The sequence below is a fragment of the Ascaphus truei genome, chromosome 3, assembly GCF_040206685.1.
Source record: "Ascaphus truei isolate aAscTru1 chromosome 3, aAscTru1.hap1, whole genome shotgun sequence".
Taxonomy (NCBI): domain Eukaryota; kingdom Metazoa; phylum Chordata; class Amphibia; order Anura; family Ascaphidae; genus Ascaphus; species Ascaphus truei.
Window position 1 is genome coordinate 364,945,681 of NC_134485.1, and position 16,031 is coordinate 364,961,711.

At 39.5% G+C, this 16,031-nt stretch overlaps 1 protein-coding gene across 5 annotated transcripts in view; it reads left to right on the forward strand.

Moving 5' to 3' along the window:
* Positions 1 to 16,031, forward strand: part of STARD13 (StAR related lipid transfer domain containing 13) — a 375,955-nt gene that overhangs the window by 316,812 nt on the left and 43,112 nt on the right. For all 5 annotated transcript variants that reach the window (XM_075592130.1, XM_075592132.1, XM_075592131.1 and 2 more), the window contains one exon: positions 6,801 to 6,882. In XM_075592130.1, the coding sequence (XP_075448245.1) occupies positions 6,801 to 6,882 (82 nt within the window). The remainder of the gene's footprint in view (positions 1 to 6,800; positions 6,883 to 16,031) is intronic.

Below are 16,031 nucleotides of genomic sequence, written 5' to 3' on the forward strand. Positions count from 1 at the left end.
CAGAAGAAGTGCACACTCCATTGTGTAAAATCGTAAAAAGGCACATGGTCAAATATGCACTCACAGGAATAATAAGTAGTGTAGCTTTAAGAGACAAATATTAGAGGGTTACCAGCCAGTACGTCACATTGGGGTCCCACGTGATCTGGAATGGATGGGAGATACAGCTGAAGAGTGTCCCTCGTCTTGACCAGCAAGAAACAAATGTTTCAAAGCATGATGCACCAGTGGTCCTCTCACACTTCCCTACAAACAGTGATGCCACCATGGCTGCAGTAATAACCCGACGTAACCAGAAGCATTTCATCACAACAAAACAACTTCTTCAGGGCAATGTCCATGAATCTAACCAGTGCGTAACCCTGAAGAAGTCTCCTTGTTGTGACGAAATGTGTCAGAAATTAGTTAGCATGGATTGTGTGTGTGTGTGTGTGTGTGTGTGTGTGTGTGTGTGTGTGTGTGTGTGTGTGTGTGTGTGTGTGTGTGTGTGTGTGTGTGTGTGTGTGTGTGTGTGTGTGTGTAATATGAATTTATTTGATGTTCCCATTGGAACTTTTCTGAAAAGCAGCAGAACTTGTGACACTTTCTTTCTTTCTTTCCTATAGATTTTGAAGCAGGGAGTCTCCAGAGCTGAACCACGTTAATTTCAGCTTTGGGAAACCCCTGCTACCCCAGATTCTGTGCTTACCTTGGAAGGGGGTGTCGGTATCCGCTCCAGTTGGGGTTATCGAAATGGCTTAAATGTCCTGCGTCGCTCGGGCCAATAGGAACCTGCGACATCATCCCTTGCAGCTTCCTATTGGCCTACATGGCATGGGACATTTAAACTGCAAAGAGATACCAGAACCCCCTTCTGGGGCAAGTATCTCGGGAAGCAGGGGGTCTCCGGAGCTCAAATTAATGCAGCTCAGCTCAAGGGACACCCCTGCTTCAAACTTATTTTTTTTTTCAAAAGACAAAAAGTGTCACCAGTTCTGCGGTTTAAAAAACAACAAACAGTGAATGAAGCACCCTTATGAACCCCCACGGGGTTACAAAAATAGCCCCAAAAACAGCCCCAAAAATATGTTAATTGTGATGTCGCTCTCAGTGATGTCATTATATACAAGGTACTACCGTAAAAACGTTTTGATTAATATATTAATGATGAATGTGTGTATGTATTTTAAATACATAAATAAATATAAAACATACTGATGATGAATAGATGCATGTATAGCAAATAAATAAGGAAATATTAACTAGATGTGATATTCAAACATATAATACAACAAGCATAAAATGCATAAGAATATAATATCAAATGAATACAAAGTATACAAAAAATGAAGGTTGAAAGAAATAAACTGGAACAATCACCCCCTAGGGGGCCAAACTTTATTTTTCACTTTTAAAAGAGTATGTAGGATCTCGTTAAAGGACCCGGTAACATTTTCAATCTTGTAATTGACACATAATCTCCCTGCGATAATCTGAGTAATTTAAAATCACAATGGGTCCGCCCGTATCTGCCGGGCAGATAATGATGTCTTTGCCGTCAGCAAGGATTGTGTTTGCCTCAAGTTCTGATTTATTTAGATTGTATATAGCACGTGGGATGTAATTCCTAGTGTGAGCATTTACCAATCGGTGACATGTTTTAATAGAGGGGTTTGTGTTAATGGGATCAAATTGGCCTCTCAACTTGAATGGTGTCTTTTTGCTTTTATCAACTGAGGGAGCGTGCTTGAAAAATGCCCTAATTTTGAGATTACCGAAAAATTTAAACAACTCAATCTCTGATGAAAAAGCACTGGTGTACAGTATACCGTGCTGTATGTAACATCAAAGGATAAACCTCCTTGTAGCAGAGATGGCTCAGAATACTAACTGGAATATAGAAAAAGTATGTGGCGTGGCAGGTACAGCTCAGTGCTTCAGAGTAAAATTGATTGTAGGTCTCGTATATAATAAGTATACAATATATCCTTTAAATATCAATGCTGCTGAAGATGTCCGCTATTGAATTGAACATATAATAACGTGTGAAGTTCTTAGTGCAAATATCTATGTATATCTTTAGTTATATAGCGCCATTCATTTTTTACATAGCGCTTCATGGCACTAATACATGTGATGTAATCATATAAATAACAAATGATATAAATAACACATAATGGGAAGAAGCACTTGTCCCGGGAGACCAGGTATTTACACCTTTTACCGGGAGCATTCACTGAGCAAAACAAGGTACAGTAGTAAAACAAATTGTCATTTATTCCATAGAAACAGACGTACACACAATGGGTTACAAAATACAGAAGAAACCCCACTTACTGGAGGTCTGGGCTACAAATTTAGACTTTCCTAGGTTAAATAAGAAGTAAAACAAAGTCTTTAGGTTGACCGGAATGTCCTGGAACTCAAATCGGCATGAAGTTCCTGATGGCACCGCTGTATCTGCTCCGGAGATGCCGAAATCCCTTGCCCGGGAGATAGTACCAAACGTCCTGGTACTCTTTTCAGCTTGCAATCCCAGCCGCGGCCGCTACGTTCTATTCCCAGAACTTGGCCCCAAAAAGTGGGACTTCGAAAATTTCTCGCCTTCAAATTTCTGAAGCCGGCTCGCTGCTATTTCTCTCTGAGCAAATAATGGTGGTTTCAAATTTGCCGCTTCTGTCTTGGTGCTTAGAATCTCGCAAACGGATTGGCTGCTGAGTTTCTTATAGTATTTCAGCTTCATTCATGAAATACTCCAGCCAATCCGGGCCTGGGAAAAATCCTACCAGCCAATCAAAGCGTTGCCAGTCTATCTTAAGCCGGGCAAGCACGGATTCGGATTCTGACAAGGGCATGCGCAAACTTGGCACCACTGCCACTTGTCAGTCAGAAGCCACCCACAGAGTTAGGCTCCTCACTGTCTGGTCTCGGGCAAATGGTGGACCGATGACTTCCATTCATCCCAGGACGTAAGTACTTGAGCCCAGCCCCGGTGCCCAAATGGCTTTCACACCTTGGCAACCTCTGAGGCTTTCATGTCCGGGACCCGAGCAGACTTGGTGGCACCAAGCTTGGTAGCCACATGGTCTCTCGGAACCATGGACCTGGAAGTCCCCAGCTCATAATACCATACACAAGCATATGTACTATTAGAACACTATGAAACAAAATATTTTTCCCCATATTTTTCTAAGTCCCGAGGTAGAATGAAAAAACGCTTAGGTTCCTTCTCAGGGCTGTATCTCATTCCCTTTAGAAACTGGACTTAGGTTTCATAAAAACCCTCGCAACCTCATATATGGTTGGCGTACCCCCAGAACCTCTATACCGGTTCTGGGTAACCGGGAATTGAACTGGGGATCCCTCTGTTACTGGGGGGACCCCGGTACCGCTCTGGGGATACCTTACACCCCTATGCCGCGCTTACCTTTCTGGTCTGTGCTGAAGCAGGGAGTCGTAGCGGTGAGTCATGAAAGCGTTTCCAGAGCAGGATTTTGATCAGAGACTTGTGCCTACATGTATCCGAGCTGCCTGACCTGACTCCTGGGTACATTATTGGGGCGTAAAACATACAGGACACCTACTACCTCATATTGAACCCCCAAAATAACCACAACATATATATAAGCATATAAGAGTCACAGAGGAGTGCTACTGAGCATGGCAATATATATTTAAAACCAGAGACAGAACATGAAACACAGACAGAGCTCAGTGCACATCCAGTGAAACTTATACACGGTACAGTGCCTAAATATATATGTATAGATATCTATTAAATAAAATGGTCTTTTAGTTTAACATTTTGGCCAAAGTGTTGTAAGCTTGTTCAGCTGGTCTTAGCTGATTGGAGGGTGGCAACCTCCTACCTAATTGAAGCTCACCCCCTGCCACATTTAAATGGTTAAAAGCTCACACCATAGCATCTCCCACTCTCAGGGGAACTTGCTTGCTTGCAGTATGATTGTGACAAATCTAATACAGAGTGCCTTTCCTGGTAATGTACAGGTTAATAAAAGCTTCAATCAGACTTAGAACTATGCAACTAATTTTGACAGATGTATTATAAATCATTCTTCCTGGTAATGCAAGGGTTATTAAGAATTTATATTAGTGTTAGGGACCCTTGAGATGTGGTCTGCCATGTAGTGGCTCAGGGGCTTACAACACTTTGGCCAAAATGTTAAACTAAAAGACCATTTTATTTAATAGATATCTATACATATATATTTAGGCACTGTACCGTGTATAAGTTTCACTGGATGTGCACTGAGCTCTGTCTGTGTTTCATGTTCTGCCTCTGGTTTTAAATACATTATTGGGGCGACCAGCAACTCTGGACCCTGACTTTCTAGGCACAATCTGATAAGACTTTCTCCGCGAAATCCCCCCGGAAACTCATAGCCTAGCAATCTCTGCTTGCTGGCAACCTCATGAAAGGTAAAACACATATAAATTCTTTATTGTTGCACAATCACATACATTGCAGATACAATAAACAGGTTCAAGAGCTGACACTCTAAAACCCCAAATATGGATCAGAGGTAACCAGCCAGGCATAATACCTTTATTGATGGCCTGGTTACCCCCTCACCGTCATAGCGCTTCAGACGTAAAAGTAACATTTAGGAAAAGGAGTCCCTGCTCCGAAGATCTTACAATATAATTGGTAACAATGCTACATCCAACATGACAGAAATACACAGTAAAATACTTATATATTCTCTTGAAATAGGGTCATTTAGTTTAACCCTTTGGCCAAAGCGTTGTAAGCTTGCGAGCCACGTCAAGGCAGACACCCGTTCGCAAGGCCTAACACTACCAGATGAAATACTAATATACCTCTATTAGGATTAAAATTCTCATTTACCTCTATGAGGAGGGAGAAAGACCACATTGGGTCTATATCCAGCAGAATGAGGCACTTGCAAACTAGGGAAGTGAGGAGGGGCGGGCTTAAAACCTGGGAAGGAGGAGCCACTAACCTCCACCAGCTGGAACAGCTGAGAATGGGTTAACAAAACACAGAACCCCAGCAAGCTCTTTTTGGGAACCCCTGAGCCCCCACAATATATATATATGTACATGTGTCAAAATGGAGTGCTATTGAGCGTGTCGTTTGTTGTATACATATGCCACGCTCAATAGCACTCCATTTTGACACATATACATATATATATTGTGGGGGCTCAGGGGTTCCCAAAAAGAGCTTGCTGGGGTTCTGTGTTTTGTTAATCTAATTGGTAAGTAGGAAGAACGTACAGAGATAATAGGAGGGCGATCTGGTAAGTTTGTCTGCAAGGGGCCAAGCTTTATGTATGAGGTTTATTGTATCAGCCATGGAGCTACTCATATGCTTCGTTAAGCAGGTGTGTTTTAAAGTGGGTTCTTAAATGTGGATACAGAGGGAAATATAATTGAAAGGCGTTCCTGAGGTGTAAGTGACAGTGAGTAATGTCAGTCTGGGTGCTCAATCACCTGTGCGAGTACAAATGAAAATCTACAAAAATCGCCTACTGAGGGTATTTGAAAGATCCGACTCCTGGCTGGCACCAATTGCTCAACGTCTCTAGGGTCGGAGAACCCACCCTCAGATAATTGGTGTATGTAGGGTTTAGGACTTCGCTGAAGACTATGAATTAAGTCACTCACGTGGTTGAATCCACCAAGAACTCCACAGGCGTGCTCCCAGCATGTAGAGAAATATAGAGCATGGGACGGTAGAAGCGGGGCACAGCAAACAAGGGAAATATCAGTCTGTGTGCATAAAAAAGAATGTATTCAGCCAATGCCATGAAGTTTAAAAAGAGAATACGGTAATGTGTTTCCCACCTGTCAGGACGCTTTGTGAAAGAAGCTGGAAAGGGTCCCTCTGGGGACCGAAACGTTAGGCCTGTGTGCAATTTGGATGCAATATAATCATTTTTGGCCTTAGTGCTGTGCCAGTAATATAGATCACTTGGTTATTCCTTATCTCCTCCACGGCGCGCCATTACTGCCTCCCGGAAAGGCTCTGTGTGTGCGGCCATTTTGTGGATTCACACACATATTTATATATGTGTGTATAGACATATACTGACCGTTATTGATGACACATTAGCGTCAAAATTCCCCAAATTAACTGGCAGCTCCATATTTTTTTTTGTATCAGGGATTTCGGCTGACCTGTTAAAGCTTGCATTAGTAAAATCGCTCGATAAGGTGTGCAAGTTTATAATGGGCGCTACATCTGTGTATATAGATATATCGATATATTGTATGTTTGTGTGTGTATGTATGCAGCTGTATGTTCATGCCATAATTAGATATACTAAATGTGTTACATTTGTTAATAATTACCAACCATGTTGAAACTCCACCATGGATAAGACTGATATTCCTGCATGTTGCTTTATTTTATTTTTTCCACTCTTTGTACAATTGCAATTTTCCAAATAAGGGAGTACAGCCAGCCTGCTGCTTTGTGCTTATTACTGTATCTCAGCGCTTTTTGCATTGCATAGTTTCATGCCACCTTCATCTTTCTTTTTAAAGATCACATAAATGTAATCTCTTTTCCTGCATTCGCCAATATTGGCTGGGGATTTACTTTATTGCTAGGTTTACTGAATGTATAGTTCTCCTGCTCAGCTCACGTACATTATATGCATGTCCGTCAGTTTCTGTAAACTCCATTTTATTTCTTTTAATGGCTTTGACACTCTCGTGTTGCCAATCTATCTGTCTGTCCTCCTGTTCCCATCCCTGCACATTCCCTCAGTTTTGCCCCTTGATTAGGTGACTGCTAGGCACATGCTGACACACAGTATCTCTTCTTCTAGATTCACAATTTCCCATTGACATTGCATCTGTGAAGCAGGACCATGATTTCCTCGACAAAGACCATGTAGAACCACTTTGCAGGTAAATATCCCACAGTCTTTGCGTTTTCACTTCATGCAGGTGAAATCAGTATATATTGTATTATACACTATCAGTTTAGGTCTCAAGGAAATGCATTTTTTTGGGTGTGGATGAGTTTACATATTTTTTTGCAAAAAGCTTTTTCTGACATTCCATCGCCATTCGTGGAGCAATTAGTTTATGTGCATTAAAAAAGGAATTGCAGATAGCAAACTGAATATAAACAAACATGAATCACAAGGCTGTGAACCAGGGTAGAGATGACGATGCATGTCATTTGTTTACTATTATCCACAGGTTAAAATTCTCTCTCTCCCCCTCCCACATAAGTAACACTCCGTCAATATTAGTAAACAATGTGATAGATACAAAGTGAAATAAGTGATATGTTAATTATTAGTGATATATAAATTAATTAAGAAATATATATATATATATATATATATATATATATATATATATATATATATATATATATATATATATTGTATATATATCAAGACAAGAAAGACAGGGCGCCCAGGGTAAGTGATTTAAATAAAATAGTAGCAAAAAATGTATACTTGGGTGAATGACAGATCACAAAGTGGAATAGACGCCCCGCAATGCAGCACAGTGAGGCGGCAGGAACCCTGTGAACTAGATTCCCCGATCAACCAGCAGGATACAGCTTTCGTCAGTCCAAATGTAAACTTGAAAGTCAACTTAACGTTCCCCTCTACGCGTTTCGCACGCAACCATTCTTCATCAGAAGGTATCGTTAATCATCTACCCCTCTACTGTATATACTCCAAAAGCAATTAATCAATACATCAATTGCTAATGCGCACGTCTTGATTAAAATATATCAGAGGGATACTGTATACAAACCCCAATCACACAAACAATGTTGAGGGCAGTGGCTGATTATCACAAGGAAAAACTTGTCCTGTCACAACTCATTCAGCCATCAGGTGTATGTTGTACAACATTATAAAAGGGGCTAAGATTAAACAATCAATATAAGTAGTAATACTTTGCCACTCTGAACCAGAGGATGACAATAATCATCACTCAATGGAGAGAGTGACAACATTCTTACATGTCCTAAATATTTAAGTGATGTGATCCATATTAATAACATGGACTTACCACTAAAAGACACAAATATCCCAATTGGGAAAAAAAGAACAGGGAGGGGAGAAAATAAGATAAAAACAAGGCAAAAAAAACTATTCTCTATTCTGTAGGTCTAATCCTGAAAAAAAAGTGGTAATCTCATTAACATTGAATCACAGCATAGAGTGAACATAGTAACATCCTAAAATCTATTTCAAAAAAGAAACATAAAACACTCCTAAAAAACATATCAACATAGGCAAAAATAGCACATTTTATCATGAAAAATAATAAAGAAAAAGGTAAAGAAAATACCCCTAATAGCCAAGATCACAAAAAAGGATTGATTTTGGCTATTAGGGGTGTTTTCTTGTCCTTCTTTTTTTTCATGATGAAATGTGCTATTTTTGCCTATGTTATCGCATCACTGTGCTGCATTGCAGGTCGTCTGATCCACTGTGTGAACCATCATTTACCCAAGTGTAAGTTTTTGTTACTATTTGTTCTTAAAGTTTCTATTTGAATCACTTGGCCTGGGCGCTCTGTCTTTCTGGTCTTGCTGTTTCGGCGTCTGAGGATTTCACTGGCGGGCGAACAAAGCGTCTGCACAAGACGTCAGCAGCAACCAGGACTGGTGTTTGCTCTGATGCTGTTTATATACGTGTGTGTGTGTTTAGGTTTCATTTGTACTAATCACCGCTAGTTTTAAATCAGAGTAACAAGTCTTTCATACAGTGAATAATTAGTATTATATCATTATAATGTAGCATAGTAATATCTGTAAGATGCCTGGGGATGTTTAGATATGTGCAGACTGTATTAGGAGTCTATTTATCAGGATTCTGTCCACTGCAACAAAAAATCAGCACCAGATTTATTAAAGAACAATAATCCCATTACATCTATTGGTATGTTTTACTTTAATGGATCGGGTGCACTGATTGAATGAAGAGACGGTGAAAGGATATAGTACAGGGGACATTAATTTGAAGTTCAGCCTAGTAGATAAAAAACAACTTTTAAACTTATCAATATAGTTGTCTTCCTACGGAAGGATTCAGTCACCCTTAAAGTAACCGTTATTTGTATGTATTTGTATCTTGTGAAAACGGATTGTTTTGCATTTCCCCGCGTGAACTGGATTCGATCATATCCCTTACTTATGTTTAATTGTTTTGACTAACAACTATAGCCAAAATAATTATTGCTATCTGCCAGCCCCTGCACAAACTGCACTGCAGGACCTTCTTTATTGGATCGCAGGGTGTGTGCTGCCATCTTGAATATAACTGACTGCTTGACTAATAGCATCATTATTACTTTGCAAACAAACAATAGATTAGAACTGACAAAGTCCTATACCCAAAAGACATTACACACTGATTGTAAAAACCCTTCAAAGCATTTGTTTACCATGGAAAAGTTAGAAAACAGTTTCCCAGAGCTTTCCCAGAGCCCAGTGCAGTATAAAGGCAACTATGGTAACCTCGGAGACTAGAGATTAAGAAAATCAAGATTTTTAATACAGAGAAAAGAGAGCAGGACATGGTCAGGGGGCAAGATCTAGATGTAGTCAGAGTTAACATCTTCGGTGCCGCAGAATGGGAGCAGAGGCAGCGTGCTATAGCTTAACGCTCTTTTCTGGGTCTGAACCTACCCAACAAAAATGACCACACCCCTCACCTCAGTAAATCTAATAATGATAAATGACCGGTGCATGTAGCAGAAGCATGAACATAAACAAAAAGGTGGTGACAGAATCACCAAAAGATCCCTACTTCTTGAGTCTATGTCGGTGTCTACTCTTACTCAGTCAGATAATACAAGGTATATTTAGTAAGATACTCTAATAGGTATGCTATTGATTGGAGAATAGATACAGATTTCCCATAGTAGCTGCTCCCATTACAGTAGGAGGACGGATACCACTAAAAGACAAACAATAATAAAATGTTATTGGTATTATAACATCGACGCAAGGACAGTTACATTGAACATATATACAGTGCTGGGGGTAAAAGACCTCCCCAAATATTAAAAAGTAGATGGGTGCTAATCAGGCAATTGATCCACCCCTTTATCTAGGTTATCAGTAACCATATATATAGTACGTATATTAGCAAACCCTGGATCTAAAACTACTGTGATGACCCAATGTACACTCGGATCATCTAAGGGTAACAATATATAGGATATGGTTAGACTAACCACCTAATCTCCAAGACAATAGATTGACATAATAAACACACACAAGTCTCACTTTACTCTATGATGTTGCAGCAATGTGTGGCTGTGCAGTGAAATGCACGGCACACAAAAGGTCATATAGTGCTCAAACCAAATCAGTTTGATCTTCTTATTAGCACTATATATCTATATATACAAATATGGAACTAAGTACACTCAGTAAACACGGCAAATGATATAGTAAACACGTAGTACAATCAAGGTACATCCGTAGTGCTTTCAAAGCTCAGTGTAGATAGAGCAAGACATATGTATCTCACTTGGAGTGATTATGCCAAATTGCTAAGTATCCACTATGTATATTGCTAAAGAACTGCTCTTCCCTGTCTAGCACATGTATACACCGCTAGTCAGAGGCCGTATAGCAGTATTTCACATATCAGAAAAGGAATCCACAATAAGTGTACAGAGCTGCTAGCATAGAGAACCAAATAGTATCTATCGTCATACAACCCGTATTTGTAGTATACGATCCGCCTACTGCCTCCTAGACATCAGCGTAATGACGTCACACCCAATGTATGTTTCGCACTGTGGGTACGCGCTTTCTCAAGGGAAGGAGGAGCAACACTTTCCCGACTCAGATGTCTAATATACCTCAGAGGGGGCGTGACTATGTGGTCTGTCCTATTACCATTGTGCATGCAAAGGAGGCGTGCATAAGGTGCTCCAGGTACCAAAATAACAATAAAGTCTCATTTTTAGAACTTGGATTATGTGGTAAATTGGTGCATCACAGAGTAAGCTCACAGCAAGCATAAGTCCATTCGGAATGAATCCAATATCCAGAACAACTGTATTATAACAGAGATAATCACCCCAGGGCGAGGTGGGGACCTAGTGGTGCCCACAGAGCTACCACATAAGACAGTCCCTAGTGAGATATCTCTAACCCATGGGGTGTAGTAGATAAACAATCCAGCACAAGAGAGGTAATAACAGAGGGTCTACTGCCCTGACTGTGTGTTCCAGATAGATAGATAGAATTCCTGAGCGTGCAATCCTCAGGAATGTAGATCAGGATGTGTAGAAGAGAGAAGGAGCACAGCCATCCGCATCCACGGTGCAAAAAAATGAATATGGGCAACTTCAAAGGAAATAAAAATAGAACTTTATTTGATCAGCTTAGCAATGGTGTAGGACAGCGCACCAACGCGTTTCATCCCGCAGGACTTTCTCAAGGTGTAGGGAGACATGTAATAGCATAGAATTCATCATAAAATTTTCGCGACAAAATCGGCCCATAGTGACGTCATTACTGCGCGACCCGGAACTGAGTCGCGTCATCACTGCGCGTGCCCAACCCGAGTCGCGTCAGTGAGAGACCGAACACATAGGGAGTATGATTGGCTATCATAGAACAACATTGAATACAAAAACTTTAATAAAAAAAACATGAACAAACATATTTAAAACCATATAACATGGAAAATAAAAACCCAAATGCGAACTATAAGGATATACACTGTTAACAAAAACCCAGTGGAACTAAAAGACAATAATAAGACTAAATAAAGATATATAGTATAATGATATATATAATATACACCAAATGCCATAAACACCCATGGATATAAGTTGATGAAATAAAGAATAGTGTTAAATATCTCAATCACATTAGGTAGCTCACTTATGCATAACATATACATTGATATTATCCACGTCCACTAAAGGTATGAAAACCCTCTATCCTACATAAACAAGGGAAATATATGTGTGTCTATAAACAAAGAGAGCTGGACTGGATTTTTAAAGATCATAACTTGTCCAGTAATATATATAAAGATATGTTTATGTGTGTCTAAATATTGTTATATATATTACTGGACAAGTTATGATCTTTAAAAATCCAGTCCAGCTCTCTTTGTTTATGGCGTTTTATTTGCAATAGTAATCCCACTGTTTAACAAAGTTTGCTTTTTTTGTCATTCAGTTTTGTTTATTTTCAGAGTTTGGGTTTTAGTACAATACACATAATTAGCAGATCTGTCTATTTCCGCCGTTAGAGAAAATTACGTTAAAGGACAATATTAAACAGGGACCATTTTTTCAGTAGCTTAAGCCTTTGACCTCTGCCTTGCATACTCCTTTTGACATTCAAATATTTTTTTAATGGCTACTAGTTGTCATAATTAACCAACAAAGAAAGTAATGTGATGCCATTTGCACACAATTTGTGAGTATGTTAGGCATCTGGATTGCATTTAACCTGTTAGATATCAATAAAGTGACAATTGAATCTTTTAACAACGGTTATGTCAATCAAAGCCTATACAAATACTACAATAATTGTTCTGATTTCAGCTTGATTTTATAGTAAAATAACCAGTGTGCATACTATAAATAGTTTTTTTTAATTTTTATTTCCATGTCCAATTACCTGTAGAAGTCAGACAGGATAACATGACCCAAGATAATGCATTTAGATGTCCCTGATGTTACAGAATGATGGGATAAACACTTCTTACATATGTGACAATTCTGTTCACACCAGACACTCATTTCTCTTGACAAGAACATTAGCATTCCAAAGCACGGTAGATATCTCATCATTGTCCTTCAGAATCCACAGACTTGGAAAAATGGACTGTTACTTACTGATACAGGGGCATTGCTGTGTAGGTAGTAAAAAATGACCTAATCTGACAAACCAAATAGAAAGAAACACAGATGATACATTTGCTGACGAGTAAATCAGATTAAACCAATGATTTTTCATTTAAAAACAAGATTATGTACATATCATTGTATAACACATTTCTTATTTAAATCACTTGAAAAGGAAAATTGTAAACAGAAAAGGAGACAATCGTTTACTGAAATAAGCAAAGAACAATAGCCTAAAATAAGTCATTTACAAATGAAAATCCATTTAATCGTTACTTTTCATTATAAAAAAAGAACAAAAAGGGATGCCTTACAAATTATGCTTCATAACTAAAACTTAAACCATTTCATTACCAAAGGGGTTACATAGTAAAAAAAATGTGTTGCCTTTTGTAAATACGAAATCAATATTAAAATGTGTTAATTGGTTATGATAAAATGTTTTGCTTGTTGTATTCGTACATCACTGGAGTTTGGTGCATTACTTCTGTGTCTCGATCTGCAGGGGAATGTAACACAGCTGTTCAAATGTGCACTGTGAACTATGAGTGGGGATAAATTATTTAGGAATATCACTGCACATATCTGCAAGCAGTAGATTACCGGGTGGTTAACAGTGTGGATTATAAAGAAATGAATTACATTCTGTCTGCGTATCAATTTTATATTGCATTTGCATCCCCAAAATCTGCCACGTCTGAATTGGCGTTAGCTTTTTGGGGGTCATTGTTTCATAGGCAGCGATTATAGTGAGTGCAACGGTGCGTGCGATTTCGCGCGCTGCATGAACAATGTGCAGCAGCTGATACGGGCCGGCCATAGTGCGTGCGGGCGCAATGCAGAGCAACCGCGCAGCAGATTTTTCAAAAGCCAAGTGATTTCGTTTTTTTCCCACTGTGGCCACTTCACGTGAGCGGTTCAGCCAATGAGGGCAAATCAGATTGGTGACGCCTCCCCAATCACCTCCATGTCAGAGCACCCATCTCTCGGGCGACGCCATGCGCTCTGTCGCACACGCGCGTGCCTACTATAATCATGACTTTACATTTGAGGCAAATGCAAGCAGACAATGGAGCACAAGTCATTTGTGTTGCACTTTATTTACATTGATACATCCCCAACAAAAGTTGAACTTGATGAATCTAGTGCTGTTACACAAGAATACACCGGCCTTTACAGTTAGCTTGCAGTTTATTTACTAGCAAGAATGTATTAGTTATTTGTTATTTACATATTTATGGGACTGACATTCTTTTGATGCTACACTACAGTATGTACAATTTTCTTCTCCAAGCTTTGTCCTGTGTAACATATTTTCTAATCTACATTAGTTTCCTACATTACATCTGTACAAGTTGTTACCCAAGAAGGGTTACATCACCGTTTTCTTTTTTACATAGAAGCAATGGAGATAAATGATATGGAGAGTTACATATATCTTATTGCAGGGGTGTGCAAATTGGGGGGCGCGCCCGGCAGGGGGGGCACTGGATTATTCAGGGGGGGCGCGGCGGTTGCAGAGGCCCCGTGCTCGTCCCTACGGCATTAAAATGAAATGCTGGGGGATCGCGTGAGGCCTCTGCAACTCTACTTACCGTGATTCAGAAGGCTGGTGTGACGCGTCGCTATGCCAACGCAGCGTCAAATGACGCTGCGGGGTCATGTGATGCGACATTACATGTCGTCGCTATGGCAACGCAGCATCAAATGATGCCACGGGGTTATTTGACGCCGATCATAGAGGTAAGGGGGGCGCGAGCAGTGAAGGGAGCAGGCAGAGGGGGGGCGCAGCTTCAAAAGTTTGCACACCCCTGTCTTATTGCATGGGCTTCACAACCTCACAAGTTAAAATTGTGCTCCCTGCTTCAATTTTACTCGCAAATTAGTACATGGACCCCTGGGAGAACACATTAATCCTATTCAGCACATTGCTGTTAAGATTAGTAACCTACTGCATGGTTAATTTCTGTAAATGAGTACTGTATGTAAAAGACAGACAAAAGTTAAAAAAAATTATAAGTAAATAATTAATAATTGCAATTTTCAACATGATTTATTTAATTCCTGCCAGTATTCATAGAAGTGAAGTGTTTGCTTAGTCTTTGCATAGGCAGAAATGTTTAAATACAGTTTATTAGGTGACGTATATGTTGAAATGGATATGTCAATTGCAAAGTATATCAACATTATTTTCAACAGAAAAATATGATTATATTTAAATCAACCTCACCTAATTTGATTCAGTGTTGAAGTGCATGTAGCATTACAGGCGATACATTCTGATGTAGCTTTTATAGCAGGGGGGGAAATAGCATTTCAACTCAACCGCTCTCAGTATCATATCTGATCAACTCAGAATGAAATGCAAATTCAGTCTAACTCCCATTGACATTTTCTCTTGGAGTAACGTAAAGTTCTCTAGTGTGTACGGCTTCATAAATCCTGAGTGTTGTAAAAGGGCAGGAATATTATGCTGTTAAAAGTATGTAAAATGTGTGTTTTATTACGATTATGCCTTATTATTTATGCATGATTGGTCTTTTTGTGCAAACATTGAAGATGACTGGGTTTCTTCATGAAACAGGTTAGGGGTTTATAAATGTAATTTACTTTACTATTTCTTAGCTTACAACTCCTGTTAAATATGGTATGTGTTGGGTGAGCTTGTTACAAATATTGCTCTAAAGCAGGGGTGGGTTAAATCCAGTCCTCAAGAGCTGCAGTACCAACAGGTCAGGTTTTCAGGATATCCCGGCTTCAGCACAGGCGGTGCAGTCGTAGACTGAGCCACTGATTGTGCCGCCTGTGCTGAAGCAGGAATATCCTGAAAACCTGACCTCTTGGTAGCTCTTGAGTACTGGAGTTGACTTCCCCTGCTCTAAAATATATTTTAAACCGGAATAATTTTGTTTTAATACAAAACGTTTCATTTTGCAAATCCCAGTTCATGTTCCTTGAGACCGTTTGATAAAAGGGATTATTTGGTGAGAACCAAACATCATTGATGTAAGTTGTTGGTGTAAACAATACTTACCAAGAGAAAACCATAACTGATTATTAACTGTGAATAAATCTTCTACTAAAGTTGTAGCACAAAGGGGCTTTTCCAAAGACAAGCACTATACGGTCACCACCCCCCTTATAATCCTGAGTATAAAAGTTTTTCCCGTATAGGAAAGGATTTCTAGAATGTCCTC